At 35.5% G+C, this 22,673-nt stretch overlaps 1 protein-coding gene across 22 annotated transcripts in view; it reads left to right on the plus strand.

The window, feature by feature from the left end:
• Nucleotides 1–22,673, plus strand: part of PARD3 (par-3 family cell polarity regulator) — a 676,839-nt gene that overhangs the window by 394,017 nt on the left and 260,149 nt on the right. For 16 of the 22 annotated variants that reach the window (XM_077152059.1, XM_077152104.1, XM_077152083.1 and 13 more), the window contains 5 exons: nt 1,692–1,817; nt 2,954–3,333; nt 7,270–7,409; nt 9,754–9,882; nt 12,200–12,238. In XM_077152059.1, coding sequence (XP_077008174.1) covers nt 1,692–1,817; nt 2,954–3,333; nt 7,270–7,409; nt 9,754–9,882; nt 12,200–12,238 — 814 coding nt within the window. The remainder of the gene's footprint in view (nt 1–1,691; nt 1,818–2,953; nt 3,334–7,269; nt 7,410–9,753; nt 9,883–12,199; nt 12,239–22,673) is intronic. The other 6 variants (XM_077152080.1, XM_077152088.1, XM_077152107.1 and 3 more) reach the window with 1 other exon arrangement.

A 22,673-nucleotide genomic window follows, 5' to 3' on the forward strand; every position in this document is an offset into this window, starting at 1 on the left:
TATGTTAGTAGGTGCTCATCTTCAATTAGTAAAATTACAAGACAGTTTACATATTATCTCCTGTTATTTTTCATCCAAGTTAGTATACTCGACCCTAGTAAAACACAACAACTCTTTCCTATGGTTGATTACCAAAATTAGATTGAAGTTAATCAGTGCCTATAAATATTCATGGCAGAAACAAAGTTTAGCTATAGAGTAAGAAGTGAACCAGTTCCTTCAATTCGATCCAATCCAATCCAGTATATATGATAACTTAGTGTTAAAAAAAAAAGGTCTAGCTCTAAAATCTGTTTCACTTGTTTTCATTTTGTAATAATTTTATTAGAAATATGAAACTCATTTACCTCAGCTAAACTCGGTCATCCATTTATGCAATTTCCATTTATCAAGACTGTACTACTGAGCTAAGTGCTTGAGCATGTACTGCTAAATCCTTTCTTCTCTAGCTTCTGGAGCTTATAGTCCTATAGTAGAGATAAAGTATGTATTTAAGTAACTTTAACAGGAGAATGAGATAAATGGCCATAGAGCACATACAGTAATTACCGTAAGAGTTCAGAAGAGGGAAGCTATCTGTTTGGATATATTTCTACTGAAATACATTAAATAAAGTTTGTTTTTTTAAAAAAAAACATAGGCAGTGGGAAATTTTGGTATCTTCAACTTAAATTTATACAGACATCTAAATTCTTTAATCTATATGGACATGTTTTATTTGTCTCTAAGTATTAGAAATCATGGAAGAAAATGCAAGCTTTGGAAAATAGGTTCACATAAATATTTTAATGTGATCATGATATGGTATTTATGCTAATCATCTAGTAAATCATGACAATCAGAACTAGTAAAGACTGGTGTTCCTTATTCTGTGATGGCATAAAGGGCTGTTATTTGTCTCCAGGTGTACAGAATGTCCTTTACTTAAGAAGTCAGTGTTTCAGACCAAGTACGTTAGTAACTTTTACTTTTGATTTTCTCCATATGGGTCTCTAAAAGTTCATTTGCGCTTTTCTTTTCATCTGAAATTAAGTACATTTATTGAAGAGATGTATAATGACCAGCATTATTTGACCCTGTCATTGGTTTTCCCTTATTTTTCTTCAAATGGAAATACTGGTCATAAATTAGTTGCTTTTGAGAGACCTAACACACTTTGGAACTCAGGATATTAGCTTCTCTGAATTTCAAATGCTGAGCACAGAAACTCTTCTATATCTAAATTCTTTCCTGTTATTCTTCTCAAACCTCCAGTACCCTAAGACCAGCCTTCCCTGTTACCTTTACTTTCATGGGACATTGAGTTGCCATCACAGCAGTGTACCAGCTGCCAAAGTCATTCACCAATCCACGCTCATCCCATGCTCCACACTGCCATACCCACTGAATCATCAGGCTAGCCCTGTTAGAAGCTTTTTTAAGTATAGAGAAAGGTATTTGGTTTGTTTCACATACATGATCCTGAGAAGCCAGAAAATGATTTCTTGTTTTTATTGAAGGGATCCATTTCTACACTCTTTTGGGCTGTTGTGGTTTTTGTCTTGGTGTTATTTTAAAATGTACCATTAGTGATTTAATGCACCTCCTTATAAGTAAGTCTTTGTAAATATAATACTAGCTTTCACAGCAATGGGACATTATGTACCATGGAAATATTATGTGTGTAATCATTTGCATTCTTAATGTTCCAGAACCCTGGGATTATTAGTAAAACGGTTGGAGAAAGGTGGTAAAGCCGAACAAGAAAACCTTTTTCATGAGAACGATTGCATTGTCAGGATTAATGATGGCGACCTTCGAAATAGAAGATTTGAACAGTAAGTGTGCGCTGGCTGCAGTGCTTTAGGAGTGGCAGAGTGCAGTCCATTGAAATGCTTTGAGCAACATGTCTGTGCTCTCTGTCGTCGTACTGGAGAGGAGTATTTCATGTCATTATCTAGCTTTTAAAAATTTAATCAAATGCAAGGTAATTACTACCATTAGGCTATATTTCAAAATGCCCTCTGACTGATACAGCTCTTTTTAACATATTATGGACTCAATTTAGGCTTTCCAGTTTTTCTGCTGCTTCTTCACCTTTTGGTAAAAGGTGCTAGTTTTTTATTATACTTAAACCCATTTTCCAACTTTGGTGAAAATTCTATTCCTCAGTCCAAATAAACAGTTCCTTTGAACTGCAATATCGGGGCACATTCAGATTTTCTTTATCCTTATATGAGCCCTTATTCAATTAAATAAAAACAAAATGTTGAGCAGTTCCTATAAAATGAGGCCAGAGTGAGGAGAAATTGTGAAGGCCCAGGGAGACTGAGTAGGGAACCAGCCTAAGATGTGACCACTTCGCAGCATGTGGGAGTCCTGGGGTGGCGATGGAATTCACCACTGTTAAGGTTGCAATCACTGAGACGGGGCTGGTGTTGAAGTTTTTACATACACAGACTTGACTTCCTTTTGCTGATAGAGAATGAATATTGATGATTTTCTTTAACTCTATAATTTTATAAGTTTCTGAAATAGATATACCAGGAGATTTTGTTCTTGAGGTCACAACTGGCCCACCTGCAAGGAAATACTATATAATATGATAAGTTATATTGGTAGAGAAAAAAGTGTATTTAATTTCTGTTAATTTAGAAATTATAATACCTGTATTCAACAGTGTGCTTGAAACTCTCATTTAGTGATTTACAGTTGAGAGCACGGTATTGTATCTATAACTGTAGATCATTTGACATTTTTATTTAGAGAATGAGAAATTTACATTTGGGGAATCAGCCATGCTCAGAGCAGAGCCTGCGAATTTGATTGATCAGTGGGTTATGAATATTTTGCTCTTCAGTTTCGACAGGGTCTGTCGGTTCTGGTTGTTTAATTAGTATACTTAATTAAGCTTTTAATATCTTCCAGTCTGCCAATCTTAATTTGCTGATTTTCTCTTCATTTGAAATCCCAGAGCACAGCATATGTTTCGCCAAGCCATGCGAACACCCGTCATTTGGTTCCACGTGGTTCCGGCAGCAAAGAAAGAGCAGTACGAGCAACTCTCCCAGAGTGAGAACACTTACTATTCCAGCCGCTTGGGCCCCGACAGCCATGCCGCTGATGACCGGGGCGTGAGCAGCGCGGGGCCCCACGCCCTGCAGAGGGTCCCCAGACTGGGCAGCCCGCCGGAGCAGGCGGCCCCGCACCCGCGCCTACCTCCCGGCGCCAACCCCGCCGCCAAACCGCCGTCCGCCCTGGCTCCGGCCCTGCAAAATGTATTTAACACGAGCGTGAGCAGTGGCTATAACACCAAAAAAGTAGGCAAGCGGCTTAACATCCAGCTAAAAAAAGGTAAAACCCGTCTAGGCTTTGTTTTATGACATTTGCTTTGAGAGGCGCCCGGCTCACCCAAGACACCCCATGTTTCAACTCCATTATTGTGAAGGAATTGCTCTAAATGCGTTTTAAAAAAAGCTCTCTTCATTTTAGCCTGTTTCGAATTGCGTTTTTATACTTTTCCAATTCATTTTGCTATGCAGAAATTGAAATGTAAAATGTTCAGAGGACAAGACTTTTTGTAAAAAGTTTACGTGAAGAAAGTAGCAGCAGTTGCTGCTGCCGTAAAATTTTTGATAACGAATGCATGAAAAATGCTTTCGGGTCACCAACAAACCCAAAATGTGCAGCAAGGATTTGATTGCCTTGATTGGCCCATTTGTCGTCCAGATATCCCTCAGAGGTCTTTGGAGGTCTTGTGCTGCAACCCCGTTGTTTTGGTGAGGGTGGGTGTTTGAGTTGCTTGAAGCTGTCTGAGGTGATCCTGCTGCAGTGCTGTGATTGCAGTAGCAATCCAGCCTCCTGCTTCCCAGAATTTTAAGATGACATGGGGAATTGTCATGGGGATCATCCGTTCTTCCTTACATACCCTCGTATCAGTTTCTAATAGGTTATTTAAGTGCCTTCCTCTTGTAGACCTGAAACTGAGTGTGCAGGAAGTATGCTTTCCCGGTTTGGCCCCGTCCACAGCTCAGAGCGGACCTCTGGACTCGATGACTTTCTGATTTCCAAACGAGTGACCCCTTCCTGGCACCGAGATGCACTTTTGCTGCTGAGCATTTTGGTAGACCACCCTTTTTAATGACGTCTTCCAAATAATGTCATTACAAAGAATATTTCTTTTTTTATGAACTCACCCAACTCCCAGGGTCGGAAGGAAATGAGTCCTAGAGGGGCTGGGTGGCTTCCTGAAGGCGCGTAGCTGCTGGCTGCAATTCTGACTAGAATGTTTTCCATATCCTCATGCTCAGACCATACTTCTTTCTTTTCAGTTTACAAGGTTGTAAACTCTGAGACTGCTATTTTCCTAAATCATGCTCTCTCAACTGAACTTTAGGTGAACCACAAAGCCCTTACTTCTGGTTACTGGATTTTAAGCTCTAAATATTTGGTTGATGTAAACTGGAGTTGACAGCATGCCTCCATTTTTGATGCCTCTTATAAAGCCAGAGGCATGTCAGCATAAGCTCTCTTTTAGCCCTTTCAGTTCCTGAATGAGGAAAATACCAGACCTCTTTTCCTTCTTTTTCTACTCAAATGACAGGTACTAGTTTTTAAGCAAAAAGACACCAGCAACTACAGATAAAGTTGTTTAAAAAATAAAATTCTGCTTGGGATTTTTTAATAAAGGTGAAGTATTTCACTCAGCCATAGTTAAGAAGATATTTATTTATAAATAGCTTTGACCCTTTAAACTGATACAGATATCTTTATTTCATTACAAATTTTTCATACAGTTATGATATTTAACAAATTATGGCATGATATGAACTTTTCTAATATAGTGAAATTTTGTTTGCCATTCAAAGAATCATTCTTGTTCAGTTGTTTTGTAGGAATTATTATTTTAATAGCATTTTTAAAATGTGATTACATTTTATACTACCTAATTTAGAAAGGATGTGTTTAATCAGTATAAAAAAATAGAACTGTTGGTTTCCTTTTAAATATTTTTCTGACCTTGGAGAATCTTGATAATATACCACCCTATGTATCTATCTTGATTTTAACTTAATAACTGAAACTTGAAAATATATGATAAAAGGGGCAAACTGGTGATGCATGCTGCCAATACATAAAGTAGTTAATGCTTAAAAATAGTGTATATTGAAAAATAAATTATGTTTACTATAAATTTGCCTTTGGTTAGTACTAAATACTCATTTTAATAATAGTGATTTTATAGGAATTTAGTAAGTTTTCATAGGAGCTAGCAGACAATTTTATCAATTATTGCCATTGCAGTATTTAATGAGGTACATTGAAAACATAAAATATGTAAATGTTGAAGTTTAAATTCAGTTCAGAGTGAACTAATGTGCTTTGAGCGATAGCACTTCTTTAAAAACAGAAGATAATTCTAAATACTAAAAAAGGAAGCCTTCCTTATAATGATTCTTTATCATCATTTTGAATTATGTCGTATAACATGACAAAATAGAATAGCCCATATTCACTTGCTTCCATAATTATGATTTCTTAATATTTATCACCATTTTCACATTCTCAAATACCCTGCTGTTTTGTAGAAATTAGCTTTTTAATAAAGCCAGAGGAGAAGGTCAGTAATCTGTTTCAGTCAGTGCAAAATGTTTTGTTGGCTTTGCTAAATGAAAATTGATATCTATTTATCTTTCCTTTAAAGGTCATTGCCTGAACTTTTAGCTTACAGATTTAGGGGTTGTTGCTGATATTTTAATAGTATTGAGGTTCATATAACAGTCAGTCTTTATAGTTCAGACAAATTAATATTACAAAAGAAGATTAATTTAGAATCCTTTCTTAATAAATGTTATTGCAAATCATTATAGTTCCATGAAAGTACAGAGACATATGGAAAAGACCCAGCAGAATAATTAGGAAAATTTCATAAAGACAGTATGCCATTCTTCAGCACAGAAGACTGAAGAAATAAACAGTTGAGACATATTACAGTGACTTTGGACTTGAAGTAAATGATGGGAATATTTATAGTAGGTTAAGTTATATGGATAATTATTGAGTGTTTTCCTCGTTTCTGCTTTTTATTTCATTTTTAACCCACATTTTACTCATATTTATTTGCCCATATTTGTTTGCTTACTTGTAATTTTGTACTTTTGTTTATAGTTTTATACTGAGGAGCAGCATCAGATTAATGTATTGTTCTCTAGATTTTTCACTTTTACAGATCTCTTTATTCTTTCTGGGATGAGGTAGTATTTGATCTAAGTATCATTTTAACTGAAATGGAACATGATATATTAAAAGTAAAATTTTAAAGGGCTTAAGTTGAAATTAATGATTATTAGAGGTGATATACAAATTCTGTGACTCATTAGGAATTTTTCATTATCTGTCCATTTTATCGTGGCACATTTTGGCTTACTGCTTGTCGGTTGTGGTGGCAAATATGCCCTCTTTTTACACTGTGTTGTGCTTATAAGACGGCCTGTCAAGAAGGCTCTCAAAGAACCTAAAATTTAAATTATATGAATTAGCAAAGTAATATGTAAATGCCTCAGTAATTTTAGTACCTTTAAATATAATATGAAGATCTTCAGACATAATCTGAGATGAATACTTCACCAAGAGATTTTCATCTTCCTTCTTTCCTTCCTTCCTCCCTCCCTCCCTCCCTTCATTCTTGGGGGAAAAAAAAAGTACATTGGTAGTACGTAAAGGAATTAAAACATACTAGACAAAGATGACTTGAAACAGTCCAGATCAGTAAGTCGCTATGAGTAATTATAGTGTAGGAAGTTTCCATTATTTGTATCTAGAAGATTTTCTCGTTTCAATATATTTTTTTCCATATCTCTTTCCTTTCTTCCACCTCCCACCCTTCAAGCCCAGATATCATTATTGCAGAATAGTACTTTATTTTTGAGGTACATGGGTTTTAACAGAAGTTGCTTTTCTCATTTGGAGAAGTCAAATTGGTTTTTATGTCCAAAGATATACACGTAAAAAATTTTTTAATAGGCATAGCTGTATTTTAGCCTTCATCTCCTGTGAGGAGATTGCCATATCTTCTTGGAGTAATGATTTTGATAGCTGAACCATTTGCACCTATAATAATTTATATGTTTTAAAAAATCTAATTATAGACTTTTAATATACTAAAAGTTTCACCCATTGTGAAAATTACAAAAAGATTTACAAGTTGAGATAAAGAGATAAAAATAAATCTTCTAAGGACAGTTCAAGTTATATCTTTTTATCTATTTGATTTTTCTGCTGCATATTCAGGTACAGAAGGTTTGGGATTTAGCATCACTTCCCGAGATGTGACAATAGGTGGTTCAGCTCCAATTTATGTGAAAAACATCCTCCCAAGAGGAGCTGCTATTCAAGATGGCAGGCTTAAGGCGGGAGACAGACTTGTTGAGGTAAGTAATATCTCTAGGTGAGAAGTTTCGTGATTCTTTTAAAAGTTCCAGTTTTAGGAATCACTTTTTAATATTTTTATGAATAATATATATTTTAGTGGAAGTACATATCACAAAACAGTATGTTTCTATATTTTACCTTTACAGCTCTTCCATGTGATTTGATGAGAAATAATCTTTTCATTTACTTTACTCATTTATTTTTAGTTTCTCAGAACATTTGGTTTATGAGGCAACATTTTGTCATTAAATAAGTCCAGTGTCTGTTGGGTTTTACTTCTAGATGTTTTTAAATTTATGTCTGACAGCATAGAATTATTATCTACTTAGAAGTCAGAATAGAGCAAGTGAAGTAAATGAAAAATGTGTGTCTTGATGAGAGAAAAAAAGGAAATTATGAAACAGCAGATTGGGGAATGAACTGAGACTTAGAGTCAAATGTCAGAAAAAGAGAAATTGTCTTTTCAAAATTTCCATTTTGTTTCTTATGACTTTCTATGCATTGCTCTTTTGAGATGCATAAACATAATTTCTGTTTGTGACTGTTTGTGCATATGTAAAGAAAGAAGAGAGAGAAAGAAATGTACTTCATTAGTCTTTGTTCCCTTCCTAGTGTTTTCTTCAGAATACATAACCTATATTCATATCAATAGTTATTATGTTTCCTAGTTATTCACCAGTACTCAAATACTAATGTTTAACATTTAATACAGTATTTTTTTTCTTTTGTTTGTAGTTTCATAAGTAGTTTTGAATTCTATACATTGAACTCTCCTTAAGTTTTCTTTAAAAGTAATGGAGTAAAGGAATTGCTTCTTTCCGTGTCTGTATTTTGAGCCTAGATCCTTAAATCTGTCTCCTTTCCTGTTTGTCCTGGTATGTGACTCTTTTTTTAAAAAGGGATATGATAGGGATTAAACAAATGGGAGGGTTTGAGTACAAATTATAGAGTATTTCTTCCAGAAAGAGTAGTATTATTAGTCCAATTTTGTTGTATTATGTTTTATCTTGTTTTATTGCTGAGTCAGGAACTTGGATCCAACCCTCTTGTGCCTCTAAGTCTAAAAAATAAGTTTGGCCCTTTTATCCCTGACCACCTTGTTTCAAAATGTTATCATTTTATTTTCAAGTCTTTCTCTCATCACGTAATTGCTTTACTTTAAACGTATCACAAAGTGTTTTGTTCTTTTCTTTTTTTTTCTTAAGTGCGAAGAGCCTGCTTCAAAAGTGGGCTTTATTTTCTATAGCTGTCAGCTTTCTCTTTAAACTGAGACTTCATTTTTGCACATTTTGAAGCTAACTTTCTACTACCTGTAGTCATATCGTACAATATTGACACATCTGTGATAGTTTACCTGTATATCTGGAAATTTGGAATCTTACATTAAAAAATGTTCCAAATGGCTCACTTTAAAAATATATATATTTTGTCTAGAAATTTCTTGTCTTCTCTGAATCTATTGTTACTTATCTCTCCTACAGTCCCTGAATAGAAGTACTTTGAGATCTAAAGGGTTTTTTCTTAGTGCTGGGAAACTGGTTCCCACCCACATTTTAACTGTAGGAAAATGTTGATAGTACAAAATAACCTAATTGCCTTCAACAAAAATATTTTTTTTTCTAAAGAAAATAATGTACAGATACATTTTAAAGAAACACTGATTCCTGTTAAATATTTAATACTTTCTGATAATGGTGTGATATTTCCTATGGGATAAAAGTAATGAGAGTCCCTAGGCATTAGGTACTTCAAATCGCTTTTTCCTGGTAGAATTTTGTTATAACACTGAAAAAAATTGCAGTTCCGCTAAAAAGGTTACCATTCTTCTGTAGTGATTCTCCTTTAATATTTGCCTTTTGGGAATGAAAAGTTTTCATCATAATTTTCAGTAAAATTTCATTGAAAAAATGTTTATGCCAAAATATTTTTGGGGTATTTTTACTACCCCTTCTAAAATCAGTGCCTTTTAATTTTGATATAAGACAGCCAATAATATGCAACACCGTCAGAGGATCTCAGTTCAAGGCCAATAAGTTTTACATTTAACTTGACATTTTAGATAGATTTGTTTATTACTTATTACTTGTTGCTTATTAATTCCCTGGTAGTTGCAGCTTTTGGTTTATTGATGAATACTAAATAAACTATTTTGCTACTTACTATCTTATTTCTGGTCTGAGTTTCTTTAGCAGCCACAGAAGCCTAGTGATTATCAGATCATTGCAAGATTTACCATGAAATAATTTATGTTCTTCGCAGACATGGTCAGTCCTGGGATGTGTCTCTTTTCTTCTGTCATCTGTTTGCACAGGATTGCAGCTGAAAACTTTTTATTTGTTTTAGGTGAATGGAGTAGATTTAGCAGGCAAATCCCAAGAGGAGGTTGTCTCCCTGCTGAGAAGTACCAAGATGGAAGGGACTGTGAACCTTCTGATCTTTCGCCAGGAAGACGCCTTCCACCCACGGGAACTGGTGTGTAAATTTAGAGCAGATGAAAGATTTCTTAGGCACTTGAGCCAGGGATCTTGTTTAGCTACCTGATGGCAAATGTTTCTTGAGACATTTTTTCCCCAAGACATTTTTGTATTTTATATTCTTCCAGCCTTAAGACAGGCATTCTTTTCCCTCTTACTCTCTGTTTTAGAACTAGATCTCTGCACTAACGAGTTTGGGGTATTTAAGAACCAGATTGTAGGGATCTTTTCCAGGACAGCAAATGTTTATTACTGAAAAGCTTTCGGATGGACTGATTGAATACCGTGAACTCGATTATTTCATAGCTGTCACTTCAAAGGCTGTTATTGAAAGCTTGTCATTTTCTCCAATGCTTATGACAAATTTTTCATGGTACATGTAGTTAAGCCCAATAAACATGTTTGATTGCTGGTGTATGAAAAAGAGTACTTTAAAAAAAGAGGATTATTTTTGAGAATGAAAAGAACTATGTGGCAATAAGTTCCAGGGTTATTAATTACCAATACAGATGCCATTATTTGAAATGGGGTAAATGAAAAGACATTTGTTTGCAAAGTATCTATTTCACTTTTTAATGCATGCACAAATACATCTAGCTGTTAGGGGCATTTATATCGTTTTGGGATGAATGAAATATGTATGTTAAAGTTACATAGTTCTGAGTGTATTTTGCAAAATGCCCTAGGTTTTATTTATATGTAAAAATGGCTTCATTGGAGGAGCCACCTTTGTCTTTGATTCAGTGAGAAAATTGTTTTACTTCAAGTTGTGTGGTGTTTTAAATATCTCAAAATACATTGCAGCTGAATCCTTTTAGACTATTTGATGTCTCTTTTAGCTAGATTTTAGTTTCTACTTACACAATTTAATCCTTGTAAACTATAGTGGCAAGAGTTTAAGGGTGCAGCTTCCAAATTTGTCATATAGCCCAATTCCGTTAGGTTGCAATGTCAAGTATGAATATGTCATGGTTGATAAAATTCTCCCTTTGTTATAAGCCTGATAAATTTAGTCATACAGCTAACTTATCTCTTGATCACACACAGATCTAAAACTTGCTGCAATTTTGTGGTCTCTTCAGATAGTAATAGAGTATAAAGGGAACATATGTATTCAGTGAGTTTTGAATAAGTTATACAAGCTTCTTTATTTATATTTTAAAATCTTTAATGCATTATTTCTTAGTTTAAGCTCAGTTTTTCATGCCCCACCCCTCTGCTGTTATCTAATTTTGTGCTTAAAAATGCCACTTGATCCTAAATCTGGAGATATCACTATTGAATGGTAAATGAGCACCTTTTAAACAGAAATGGAGGCTTCGATGTGATTTGAGGAAGCTTCCATTCTTCCTCACTTTATCTGAACCTGGGTAACGGTTAACATTATTAGATTGCCAAAGCTAAACGTTGCCCTGTAGCAGCCTTTCCCAGAGCTGGGGCCAACATCTAGCTAGCTAAGGTTATTCAGGGTTTTCTAGTCCAATTTTTATCTTCTAGACTTCTTTTTTTCCGTTCTACCACCTCCTTTTTGTTGTTGTTGTGATTGTTATTTAATTTATTGCTTGTGAGCTTTTCATTATGGAGTATGAAGCTTTTCAGGATGGAGTAAACACTCAGACAATTGTGTGTGTTGCAGCTACTTTTCAAGATTTAAAAGGATAAAAACTTGAAAACTTAAGCTATAGGGGGCATTTATTAAAAATTATCCTTGTATCTAAATAACAAAACTTTCTTCTTTGGGGTGTCTGTGTTTAAATTCTGTGTCTAAACGAAATACACTTATTGATATATTTTTATAAATCAACCATATATGTATCTATGTAATTAAAGTGACTTCATATTCTATGAAAAATATCACATTTATTCTATATGTAGTTTTATAAAGTGTAAAATACTTATGGTTCAGACTGCAGTTGAGGCTTTCATTATCTGGTTTAGCTGTCAAATTATCATCTACCTTATGACTGATTTAGTTGGGAGAATTAAAAAATGAAATTAGATCAGTGCCTTGAATAGGAAAAGCAGCTTTGGTGAGATTTGTTTTCCTCCAAAACAATAAATTCATAATGGGCTGTGAATGAATAAGTGAAAATTCAAGTCAAGACAAATGTCTTAAAACACACACATACACACAAATAGAAAACAACAAAACCACTTCAGTGAAAGTTCGGAATATATTAGCCATAGTATAATCATTAAATATTTTGTGCATTTTGAGAACCAACAAAATTTCTTTTAAAATGAAGCTTTGTGTCCCTGTGTGTTGACGATGGCTTTGGTCAGTCTGTATTTATGTTTCTCTTCAATTCTTCTAGAATGCAGAGCCAAGCCAGATGCAGATTCCAAAAGAAACGGTAAGAGCTTCATCTTTTGCAGGAAGTAGATGTTGGCAAGATAAATGGAACTAACTTCTTACTAATTAAATATGAAGTTACTTGTACTCCCTTTCTTTTCCTGGTCATAATAGGTGATACATAGGTTTATTAAATTCCAAAGTGGCCTTATTTTAAGGTGACCTATTGCTATTACTATGAATGGAGAATATTTTGTGATTATTTTTGGTCAGACAGGCATAAAAGAGAGATTAAATGCCTGTTCACCTATATAATAAGAGGGACCTAAAATTAGAGAGCTTTACAGTTTGACAGACAGGACTTCGTGAGTTGTGAAATGTAATCTTATAAAATAGATCACAAAGTGAAAGAAAATAAAAAAAGAAAATGATGCAGGCATGGAAAAAATGACAGTGGCTGAAAGGGTACAAGGAAAATGTATACTAACCCGGAAAAATGAAATATGTCAATAATTAGACTAAACATAACAGTTGTCATATAAACTACAAAGGAGGTCATTTCTCTTAAAAAAAGTCGAGTACTCCCAGATCAGATTAAAAAAGAAATGTTGAATTCTGTTTTAGGAAAAAAAAAATGCGACTACGAACTAGAAATAAAGTAATGAGTTGAGTTCTAGCAGGCATTACTAACAATAAAAATAAAAATAAGCACAACCATTTCAGTATCTGTGTAAGTTTCATTTTAGTGCAGATGTACAAGATGAGGGGAAAAGAAATGGTGTTTTCTATTGACACAAAATCAAATCAGTAGACATTCTAATAGGCCCTTTTATATATCAAATAGCGAAACATGAAAACATATCATTTCTAGACTGTTGTAAGTAGAAAGAAAATTTAGCAAAACCGTATCCATAGTGGCTGATGTTAATATATCTTTCCTAAAATTGCCATATTGAATAGACAAGAACAAGTTAGAATATAAACGATCTGACTAATGTAACTAACAGGACTGATTTTCTTCACACATTCTTAAACATGCAACTTTGCCCCTAATAAATAAAAGCCAACAAAGAAGCATATTATTTTCAAATATTCCATAATTATGAAAATGAATACCCAACCAGCCCTCAATGGGAGATCACTAAACAGCTGTGAGACTATGCATATTGATAAGTTTAAGTTGGATAAGTTAGTTTTTTTGTTATAAAATAAATGTGCCAGTGATATCTAATAAAAACCACAGTGGTATTGTGTGTGTATGGAGAGGAGGGATAGAGACGGTTAAGAGGGAAGGGGAGATTGGATAAACAGATTCTAATGAACAAATGCACAAGAGCCAATTATACTATTTCAATAGATGACAATGATAGCAAAATATATAGTAAAATTACAATAATTAAAACTGCAGAGTATTATTACAAAAATAGACAAATAGGCCATTTAAACTATTTAGAGATTATAGAAATAGATATGATATGTATCTGTGTATATTAGAGGTGGCGTTTCAAATTATTGATAGTGGATGATTTATTAGTGCTTAGAATAATTGGCTATTTGCTTTAAAAGCATGAAGTTAGTTTTCATGCCTTTTTCTCATTATTTGCCAAAAAAAAAAGTTGGTTGGTTGTGAATTTGAAACCTAATAAAGTACTAAAAAGCCTAAGAGAAACATAGAAAGTGAATGTTCATCTAAGCATTGCTAACTCAAAGTGTCATTAGGAAATTGAATTTCATGTTGTTTATATGAATTTTAAGACTTTTGTATATAAATAACCATAGTCTGAAATCATTGCAAGATAAGTGCTAAAATAAGGGGAATATTTGCAATCTGATTCCTGGATGAAGAACCATTTCCTTTTTGGTTTGAGCTCTTAATATCATAAAAGTTTTTGGAAAACAAATCACTTTACACATAAACAATGTCTCTTGATGCCTAAGAATATCTGAGATGGGGAAAAGATGATGTAAGTAGGAAAGATAGGCATGCTCTTTCAACATATGTGATCAATCCTGTCAAAGAAACTAGTGATTAGCCATCAGTTTTTCAATCACTAGGTGAAGAAGCAGCATGGGCTTTATATTTGATGTTCTATTTAAAAATGCAAAGTCCGTCCTTATTCTCCCCTCACCCCCAAACTTCTCTGTACACAAATTAAAGTTTAATCACATTAACAGAAGAAGGAATATGCACATGTATGTGTGTCTGATTTGTAATGACAAATGGAAATTTTTTCTGATATTAGTTTTAAACTAAGTCAAAAGCACAGTTTTCATTTGAAAGTGTTTTCCTTTTTAATTTCTTGTTTTTTTTAAAACTTTTTATTAATTAAAAAAATTAACAAAACATTAAGATATCATTCCATTCTACATATACAATCAGTAATTCTTAATATCATCACATAGCTGCATATTCATCATTTCTTAGTACATTTGCATCGATTTAGAAAAAGAAAAAGACAACAGAAAAAGAAATGAAATGATAATAGAGAAAAAAAAAGATTATACATACCATACCCCTTACCCCTCGCTTTCATTTACCACTAGCATTTCAAACTGAATTTATTTTAACATTTGTTCCCATTATTTATTTTTATTCCATATGTTCTACTCTTCTGTTGATATAGTAGCTAAAAGAAGCATCAGACACAAGGTTTTCATATTCACAGAGTCTCATTGTGAAAGCTATATCATTGTTCAATCATCATCAAGAAACATGACTACTGGAACACAGCTCTACATTTTCAGGCAGTTCCCTCCAGCCTCTCCACTACATCTTGAACAACAAGGTGATATCTACTTAATGCATAAGGATAACCTCCAGGATAACCTCTCGACTCTGTTTGGAATCTCTCAGCCATTGACACTTAGTCTCATTTCACTCTTCCCCCTTTTGGTCGAGAAGGTTCTCTCAATCCCTTGATGTTAATTCTCAGCTCATTCTAGGGTTTTTCTCAGTCCCTTGATGCTGAGTCTCATCTCATTCCAGGATCTCTGTCCCACCTTGCGAGGAAGGTCCACACCCCTGGGAGTCATGTCCCACGCAGAGAGGGGGAGGGTGGTGAGACTTCTCGTCATGTTGGCTGGAGAGAGAGGCCACATCCGAGTAACAAAAGAGGCTCTCTTGGGGGTGACTCTTAGGCCTAAATTTTAAGTAGACTTGACCTATCCTTTGTGGAGTTAAGTTTCATATGAACAAACCCGAAGACTGGGGGCTCAGCCTATAGCTTTGGTTGTCCACACTGCTTGTGAGAATACCAAGAATTCAACCTGGGGAAGTTGAATTTCTCCCCACTCTCACCATTCCCCGAAGGGGGCTTGCAAATACTTTTCCAGTCACTGATCAAATCATTCTGGGATTCATCGGGGCATCACTCTGGACAAACCAACAAAATCTCATGTGCTACCTGAGATTCCAAGTACTTATGACATCCAATCAAACTATCTACATGAGTTATATTAGGAAATGCTCTAGTCAAAACCTAAATTTTGTAACAAATAAACATTTTTTGCTTTAGTCTCACACATAAGGTGACATTTTAAAGTATTGATTATCATCTGTTTTCAGCACCCTGCAACAGTGGCATTCCTTTGTTCCTCCTCATGCAAAAACGTTTTTAAAATTTGTACATTGTACATTTCACTATTATTATACACTCTAGGCATTTCAAGATTATACCATCTCGATCTTTAACATCTATCTTTCTTTCTGATTTCATTTATGTCCCCAGCCCTCCTCCCTCTATCATTCTCACATGCAGCTTCATTCAGTGTTTTAACATAATTACATTACAGTTAGGTAGTATTGTGCTGTCCATTTCTGAGTTTTTGTATCCAGTCCTATTGCACAGTCTATCCCTTCAGCTCCAATTACCCACTATCTTACCCTATTTCTATCTCCTGATGGTCTCTGTTACCAACGAAATATTCCAAGTTTATTCAATAATGTCAGTTCATATCAGTAAGGCCATACAGTATTTGTTCTTTAGTTTTTGGCTAGTCTCACTGAGCATAATGTTCTCTAGGTCCATCCATGTTATTACATGCTTCATAAGTTTATTCTGTCTTAAAGCTGCATAATATTCCATCGTATGTATATATCACAGTTTGTTTAGCCACTCATCTGTTGATGGACATTTTGGCTGTTTCCATCTCCTTGCAATTGTAAATAATGCTGCTATAAACATTGGTGTGCAAATGTCTGTTTGTGTCTTTGCCCTTAAGTCCTCTGAGTAGATACCTAGCAATGGTATTGCTGGGTCATATGGCAATTCTGTATTCATCTTTTTGAGGAACCGCCAAACTGCCTTCCACAGTGGTTGCACCATTTGACATTCCCACCAACAGTGAATAAGTGTGCCTCTTTCTCCACATCCTCTCCAGCACTTGTCATTTTCTGTTTTGTTGATAATGGCCATTCTGGTGGGTGTGAGATGATATCTCATTGTGGTTTTGATTTGCATTTCTCTAATGGCCAGGAACATTGAGCATCTCTTCATGTGCCTTTTGGCCATTTGTATTTCCTGTTCTGAGAAGTGTCTGTTCAAATCTTTTTCCCATTTTGTAATTGGATTGGCTGTCTTTTTGTTGCTGAGTTGAACAATCTCTTTATAAATTCTGGATACTAGACCTTTGTCTGATATGTCGTTTCCAAATATTGTCTCCCATTGTGTAGGCTGTCTTTTTACTTTTTTGATGATGTTCTTTGATGCACAAAAGTGTTTAATTTTGAGGAGCTCCCATTTCTTTCTTTCTTTCTTCAGTGATCTTACTTCAGGTGTAAGGTCCATAAAACCGCCTCCAATTATAAGATTTATAAGATATCTCCCTACATTTTCCTCTAACTGTTTTATGGTCTTAGACCTAATGTTTAGATCTTTAATCCATTTTGAGTTAACTTTTGTATAGGGTGTGAGATACGGGTCCTCTTTCATTCTTTTGCATATGGATATCCAGTTCTCTAGGCACCATTTATTGAAGAGACTGTTCTGTCCCAAATGAGTTGGCTTGATTGCCTTATCAAAGATCAAATCTCCATAGATGAGAGGGTCTATATTTGAGTACTCTATTCGATTCCATTGGTCAATATATCTATCTTTATGCCAGTACCATGCTGTTTTGAGCACTGTGGCTTCATAATATGCCTTAAAGTCAGGCAGTATGAGATCTCCAGCTTCATTTTTTTTCCTCAAGATACTTTTAGCAATTCAGGGCACCCTGCCCTTCCAGATAAATTTGTTTATTGGTTTTTCTATTTCTGAAAAATAAGTTGTTGGGATTTTGATTGGTATTGCATTGAATCTGCAGATCAATTTAGGTAGAATTGACATCTTAACTCTATTTAGTCTTCCAATCCATGAACACGGTATGCCCTTCCATCTATTTAGGTCTTCTGCGATTTCTTTTAACAGTTTTTTGTAGTTTTCTTTGTATAAGTCTTTTGTCTCTTTAGTTAAATTTATTCCTAAGTATTTTCTTCTTTTAGTTGCAATTGTAAATGGAATTCGTTTCTTGATTTCCCCCTCAGCTTGTTCATTACTAGTGTATAGAAACACTACAGATTTTTGAGTGTTGGATCTTGTAACCTGCCACTTTGCTGTACTCGTTTATTAGCTCTAGTAGTTTTGCTGTGGATTTTTCAGGGTTTTCAACATATAATATTATATCATCTGCAAACAGTGATAGTTTTACTTCTTCCTTTCCAATTTTGATGCCTTGTATTTCTTTTTCTTGTCTAATTGCTCTGGCTAGAACTTCCCACACAATGTTGAATAACAGTGGTAATAGTGGACATCCTTGTCTTGTTCCTGATCTTAGGGGGAAAGTTTTCAGTTTTTCCCCATTGAGGATGATATTAGCTGTGGGTTTTTCATATATTCCCTTTATCATTTTAAGGAAGTTCCCTTGTATTCCTATCCTTTGAAGTGTTTTCAACAGGAAAGGATGTTGAATCTTGTCAAATCCCTTCTGTGCATCAATTGAGATGATCATGTGATTTTTCTGCTTTGATTTGTTGATATGGTGTATTACATTAATTGATTTTCTTATGTTGAACCATCCTTGCATACCTGGGATGAATCCTACTTGGTTATGATGTATAATTCTTTTAATGTGTTGCTGGATTCGATTTGCTAGAATTTTGTTGAGGATTTTTACATCTATATTCATTAGAGAGATTGGTTTGTGGTTTTCTTTTTTTGTAATATCTTTGCCTGGTTTTGGTATGAGGGTGATGTTGGCTTTATAGAATGAATTAGGTAGCTTTCCCTCCACTTCAATTTTTTTGAAGAGTTTGAGCAGGGTTGGTACTAATTCCTTCTGGAATGTTTGGTAGAATTCACATGTGAAGCCATCTGGTCCTCAACTTTTCTTTTTAGGAGGCTTTTTAATGACTGATTCAATTTCTTTACTTGTGATTGGTTTGTTGAGGTCATCTCTTTCTTCTTGAGTCAAAGTTGGTTGTTCATGCCTTTCTAGGAACTTGTCCATTTCATGTACATTGTTATATTTATTAGCGTAAAATTGTTCATAGTATCCTGTTATTACCTCCTTTATTTCTGTGAGGTCAGTGGTTTTATCTCCTCTTCCATTTCTGATCTTATGTATTTGCGTCCTCTCTCTTCTTCTTTTTGTCAGTAGTGCTAAGGGCCCATCAATCTTATTGATTTTCTCATAGAACCAACTTCTGGTTTTACTGATTTTCTCTATTGTTTTCATGCTCTCAATTTCATTTATTTCTGCTCTAATCTTTGTTATTTCTTTCCTTTTGCTTGCCTTGGTGTTAGTTTGCTGTTCTTTCTCCAGTTCTTCCAAATGGGCAGTTAATTCCCGAATTTTTGCTCTTTCTTCTTTTTTGATATAGGCATTTAGGGCAATAAATTTCCCTCTTAGCCCTACCTTTGCTGCATCCCATAAGTTTTGATATGTTGTGTTTTCATTTTCATTTGCCTCGATATATTTACTGATTTCTCTTGTAATTTCTTCCTTGACCCACTGTCAAGGTTGTTTAAGAGTGTGTTGTTGAGCCTCCACGTATTTGTGAATTTTCTGGTGCTCTGCCTATTATTGATTACCGACTTTATTCCTTTATGATCTGAGAAAGTGTTGTGTATGATTTAAGTCTTTTTAAATTCGTTGAGACTTGCTTTGTGACCCAGCATATGGTCTATGTTTGAGAATGATCCATGAGCACTTGAGAAAAAGGTGTATCCTGCTGTTGTGGGGTGTAATGTCCTATAAATGTCTGTTAAGTCTAGCTCATTTACTGTAATATTCAAATTCTCTGTTTCTTTATTGATCCTCTGTCTAGATGTTCTGACCATTGATGGGAGTGGGGAATTGAAGTCTCCAACTATTATGGTAGATGTGTCTATTTCCCTTTTCAGTGTTTGCAGTGTTTCCCTCACGTATTTTGGGGCATTCTGGTTTGGTGCATAAATATTTATGATTGTTATGTCTTCTTGTTGAATTGTTCCTTTTATTAGTAGACATATCCTTCTTTGTCTCTTTTAACTGTTTTACATTTGAAGTTTAATTTGTTGGATATTAGTATAGCTACTCCTGCTCTTTTCTGGTTGTTATTTGCATGAAATATCTTTTCGCAACCTTTCACTTTCAACCTATGTTTATCTTTGGGTCTAAGATGTATTTCCTGTAGACAGCATATAGAAGAATCCTGTTTTTTAATCCATTCTGCCAGTCTCTGTCTTTTGATTGGGGAGTTCACTCCATTAACATTTAGTGTTGTTACTGTTTGGGTAGTACTTTCCTCTACCATTTTGCCTTTTGTATTTTATATGTCATATCTAATTTTCCTTCTTTCTACACTCTTCTCCATACCTCTCTCTTCTATCTTTTTGTATCTGTCTCTAGTGCTCCCTTTAGTATTTCTTGCAGCGCTGGTCTCTTGGTCACAAATTCTCTCAGTGACTTTTTGTCTGAAAATGTTTTAATTTCTCCCTCATTTTTGAAGGACAGTTTTGCTCGGTATAGAATTCTTGGTTGGCAGTTTTTCTCTTTTAGTAATTTAAATACATCATCCCACTGTCTTCTCACCTCCATGGTTTCTGCTGAGAAAGCTACACGTAGTCTTATTGGGTTTCCCTTGTATGTGATGGATTGCTTTTCTCTTGCTGCTTTCAAGATCCTCTCTTTCTCTTTGACCTCTGACATTCTGACTAGTAAGTGTCTTGGAGAACGTCTATTTGGATCTGTTCTCTTTGGGGTGCACTGCACTTCTTGGATCTGTAATTTTAGGTCTTTCATAAGGGTTGGGAAATTTTCAGTGATAATTTCTCCCATTAGTTTTTCTCCTCGTTTTCCCTTCTCTTCTCCTTCTGGGACACCCACAACACATATATTTGTGCGCTTCATATTATCATTCAATTCCCTAAGTCCCTGCTCGTATTTTTCCATTCTTTTCCCTATAGTTTCTGTTTCTTTTTGGATTTCAGATGTTCCATCCTCCAGTTCACTAATTCTACCCTCTGTCTCTTGAAATCTACCATTGTAGGTTTCCATTGTTTTTTTCATCTCTTCAACTTTATCTTTCATTCCCATAAGTTCTGTGATTTGTTTTTTCAGACTTTCCATTTCTTCTTTTTGCTCATTCCTTGCCTTCTTCATGTCCTCCCTCAATTCATTGATTTGATTTTTGATGAGGTTTTCCATTTCTGTTCGTATATTCTGAATTAGTTGTTTCAGCTCCTGTATCTCATTTGAACTATTGGTTTGTTCTTTTGACTGGGCCATATCTTCAATTTTCCTGGTGTGATTTGTTACTTTTTGCTGGCGTCTAGACATTTAATTACCTTAATTAGTTTATTCTGGAGATTGCTTTCACTTATCTTACCTAGGTTTTTCTTGCTAGATGAGTTTGTTGTCTATCTGTTCTTTAACCTTCAGTTCAGCTTTTTCTGAGCCTGTAGTTTAAGTTTTGTTTAACAGAGAGTAATTTTTCAGTTCTTGTTTTCTTGTTTCTTGTTCTGCTTGTAAGGTGCCTTTTCCCTCCCCACCCTTAGGAGGGTTTACGTAGGTATTATAGACTCCAGCCAGGATTTCCCGGACTAAACTGGCCTCCTATCAGGGGAAAGGAGTTACTTGCATCAGTTTTCCCTGAGGGTGACACCCAGCAGGTTGAAAGACTTTCCTGTGAAGTCTCTGGGCTCTGTTTTCTTATCCTGCCCAGTATGTGGCGCTTGTCTGTCTGCGGGTCCCACCAGCAAAAGATGTTGTGGCTCCTTTAACTTTGGAAGGCTCTCCCTGCTGGGGGCATGGTGGAGACAGAGGAGAGGTTGTAGGCTGGCTTTAATGGCTTCAAATTGCCAAGCCCTGGGGTCTGAATTCCTTGAGAGAGGGATTCCACCTAAGTTGGGCTTCACCCCTCCTCTGGGGAAGGCACAGGTGGGAAATAGCCCTGAAAGCAGTCTGTTTCTGCCTATGCCTGGGGCAGTTGCAGCCGAAGTAGTCCCACCGCTGAATCCAGAGGCAGCCAAGCCTCCGTTGAAACAGCCACAAAAACCTCTGTTTCATCCCCTTTCCTCTTTTTCGGTTAGCCCAATAAACGACCTCCACCTTGACCACTTTCGCCTGAGCTGGGGGCCTATTTTTAGTAGTCAGAATTTGTTTATTAATGCGGCAATTGGTGTTTGGTTGGACTCAGTCCCTGCTACTGTTAGAGTCTCTTTCCTTTCCCTCCGGGAAGCTACCTGTGGTTGAGGGGTGCCGGGCTTCGGCCGCTGCGGCTTGTGGAACTCACAGTTCCGGAGACTCGCAGCCGGTCCAGCTGGTCCAGACTGGGGTACGCTGTGTATTCGGCCACTGTCGTGGCTCCGGGAGCTGTTCTGTACTGTTTCTGGTTATTTAGTAGTTGTTCTGGAGGACGAACTAAAACGCACACGTTGCTAAGCCACCGTCTTGGCCCCCTCCGATCGGTTGTTTTTTATATCTCCCTTTACACCACCTGTGGTTCTGTTTGTCCTCTGGCTATACAGTACATTTCTGGTTGTTAAAGGCTTCATGTTAAAAATTGTAGTCTTAAAAAAATCACCCCTGGATCATTGCTGCTTTTTGTTCATTTTGATGGCAAGGGTCTGTTTCCGGCATTTTAAATATTACCCATCCTTGGCACACAGTAAAGCTCAAAGGAAACTTCATGACAAGCTTTGGCTGTTTTTATTTAATATTTTGTCTTAGTGATTTTCTTTTGTTTCTCATTCTAGGTTTATGAAATCCTGGGTCATTTTTGTTTGTTGTTGCTTAGAAATACAAAAGGAAAAAAATGTATCAGGGATTTCACTGTAAATCTGAGTTGAATGCAGTTTTCATTTGGAGTTTTATCAACATAGATTCCAAAGCAAACCATGGTGTATCCACTTACAACACAGGGTAGGTAACTTTAGGGAGAATTATCTCTTTCTCTTTTCCTGAAGAGAAGTATTGTTCTTATCATGTACTATGCATGATTTGCACAGACCCACAGAAAACAGAAAATAGTTCCT

The sequence above is a fragment of the Tamandua tetradactyla genome, chromosome 1 (genome assembly GCF_023851605.1).
Source record: "Tamandua tetradactyla isolate mTamTet1 chromosome 1, mTamTet1.pri, whole genome shotgun sequence".
In the NCBI taxonomy this organism is placed as follows: Eukaryota; Metazoa; Chordata; class Mammalia; order Pilosa; family Myrmecophagidae; genus Tamandua; species Tamandua tetradactyla.